This window comes from Montipora capricornis, chromosome 6 (genome assembly GCF_036669925.1).
Source record: "Montipora capricornis isolate CH-2021 chromosome 6, ASM3666992v2, whole genome shotgun sequence".
NCBI lineage: Eukaryota > Metazoa > Cnidaria > Anthozoa > Scleractinia > Acroporidae > Montipora > Montipora capricornis.
This window is the reverse complement of record NC_090888.1, coordinates 36,831,657-36,834,244: the sequence shown is the minus strand read 5'-3', so window position 1 is coordinate 36,834,244 and position 2,588 is coordinate 36,831,657. Positions and strand designations below refer to the sequence as shown.

Genomic DNA, 2,588 nt, shown 5'->3' with positions numbered 1-2,588 from the left:
CCAACGTACATAGCCAAAGCCACCTACCACCGATACCAGGTAAAAAAGGTTGGAAACCTCCAATTTCTAAATTCCCGGAACTTGAACTTTTTTTATCTAACGTTAGGAAAGACATTCTCAATCCTCGTTACATTAGAAATTCACAAGATAATTTATCTAAAGGCGAGCGCTCCGCGCTCAGACAATTGAAGAATTCGGGTGTTACCATTAGAATACATTAAGATAAGGGCTCTCGCTTCGCTTTGATTAATTCCAATGAATACAATAATAAAATGCTCGGCCAACTTAACAACCCATTACATTATAAAGTCTTAGAATCAGATCCTACCACCGAGCATTTAGGCTTAGTGGAGCAGTGGTGTTCTAAATGGTTGCAAAGGAGGGAGATTTCACCTCAGGTGGCCTCTTGGATTGTTAACAGAAAGGCTAAGCCCGGGGTCGCTTTTGGAAACATTAAAACGCATAAGAAGGACAACCCCCTTAGACTCATTACTTCCTGCTGTGGAACGGCTATTGAAAACCTTTCAGCCTTTACTGAATTCTATCTACAACCATTAGCAAGAAAGCAACCATCTTTCATTAAGGACACCACTGACCTGCTTAACAGGATACAGAAACTTAATGAACAAGGCCCATTTCCTGAGGGCACCCTCCTAGTTTCTTGGGACGTAGTTTCTATGTTCCCGAATATCGATAATGAATTAGGATTAGGAGTGGTCAGTAGAGCACTAGATACGAGGGAACAATTGCTACCATCAACTGATTGTATTCTGGAAGCTGTAGAAATTTGCCTTAAAAGCAATCACTCGGTTTTCAATGAGAAGTTCTACCTACAAGTACATGGTACGGCTATGGGACCTAAAAATGCCTGTAGTTATGCGGACATAGCCATGGGGGAGATAGACCACAAGGCTAAACATTGTGGCCCTATCAAGCCCTCACAATGGTGGAGATATCGGGATGATATCTTTGACCTTTGGCAACAGGGCCCTGCTGCACTGAATTCCTTCACTGAGTACATTAATTCGCTGTACCCCACGATTAAATTTGAATTAGTTCATTCGGAAAGCAAACTTAATGTCCTAGATGTTACACTCCATTTAGTTGATGGTTTTATCCAAACAGATGTTTACTCTAAACCTACTGATAGCCATTTATATCTTCCTCCATCCAGTGCCCATCCTAAGCATGTTTTCAAGGCAATTCCGTTTGGGGTCGCTTTGAGACTGCGTAGAAATTGCTCTAAGGATTGTTTCCTCAACAAAAGGCTGAAGGAGTATAAGGGCTACCTAGTTGACCAGGGATATCCAGAAGAATTGGTCTCACGAGAATTTTCCAGAGCGGCGAGCATTCCTAGAAATGACTTACTCCAAGCCAAAGTCAGATTCCAAAAAGATTTTTCCTTTTGTTCTTACATATAACCCTAATTTACCGTCTATTAATGGGTTGATTAAAAAGCATTTTCATTTTTTGCTCTCATCGCCAAAACTTAAGGAGCTTTTTCCACCGAATTCCATAATTTCATCCTTTCGCAGGTCTAAGAACCTCAAGGAAATTCTGGCACCTTCTAAGTGTAGAAAGGGCTCACCAGAGTCGATTACATTGCCATCAGCGGGGTGTTTCACTTGTAACAAAACCAGATGCGATCTTTGTAAGAATTTCTTGGTCAACTCGCAAACCTTCTCGAGCGCACAAACGGGTAAAACATATTTTGTTCGGCAGAAACTCTCGTGCAATTCAGCGAATGTTATTTATTTGGTTCATTGCAAGAAGTGTAATCTCCAGTATGTCGGTTCTACCACGACCGAATTTAAAGTTAGATTTAAAAATCACAAATCTGCTATGAAAACAAACAAAAAAACTTGCGAAGTTGCCTCACATTTCAACCGAACCCCACATGTGTTATCGGACTTTACATTTCAATGTATCGACCAAATTCAAAACAATACGTCCGAGAACACTGAAAATTTACTCATCACCGAAGAAGCATACTGGAGTGCGCAGTTGTTTTCCCTTTCACCTTTCGGGTTGAACAAAAGACAAGAATTCCATTCAAAAAATCGTATCCATTATACTTGACTTCAGCGGACTTAGGGCAAGTTGTTGCATATTTCTTAAGGTGTTTTTTAACACTGAATTTTTTTTAAAAAGTCCTTTTGTATGCTCTAGGTAGTTATAAGTGTTAATTGTGGTTATTTCAGTGTTCAGGGGCCCCTTCGGGGATTCCTATTGTTTTCTTTGAATTTCTTATGTAACCGGTTTTTATTCATTGTTGTAAAACCCTATTTAAGTTGTAGATTTTTCTACCGACTCTTTTGTAACTGAAGAAGGTCGAGAGACCGAAACGTTTTAAAGAATTTTAAATTTTTTTTTATAGTTTTTAAACCAAAAGTTGTCCATTTTCGGCTTCATTTTTAACCAGTTTTTTATCATCTACCGAATCAGGACTGTGAATCCTTGTGATCCTTTTGGTTGGCATCTTCGTTGGCTCAGGAAGCACTCATAACCGTCTTTCTATATATAAATATATATATATATATATTTTTTTTTTTTGAATTAACAAGGCTGGAAATCCAACGATGTAGTCC

At 39.1% G+C, this 2,588-nt stretch overlaps 1 protein-coding gene across 1 annotated transcript; it reads left to right on the top strand.

The window, feature by feature from the left end:
- The first annotated feature begins 272 nt into the window (after positions 1-272).
- On the top strand, positions 273-1,421 carry LOC138053825 (uncharacterized). Its single transcript, XM_068900371.1, has one exon. The coding sequence runs from the start codon at positions 273-275 to the stop codon at positions 1,419-1,421; it is 1,149 nt and encodes a 382-aa protein (XP_068756472.1).
- Positions 1,422-2,588: the final 1,167 nt, after the last annotated feature.

Bases quoted from the DNA above. Each gene is read 5' to 3' on its own strand.
- LOC138053825 (XM_068900371.1), top strand. From the start codon at position 273: ATGCTCGGCCAACTTAACAACCCATTACATTATAAAGTCTTAGAATCA.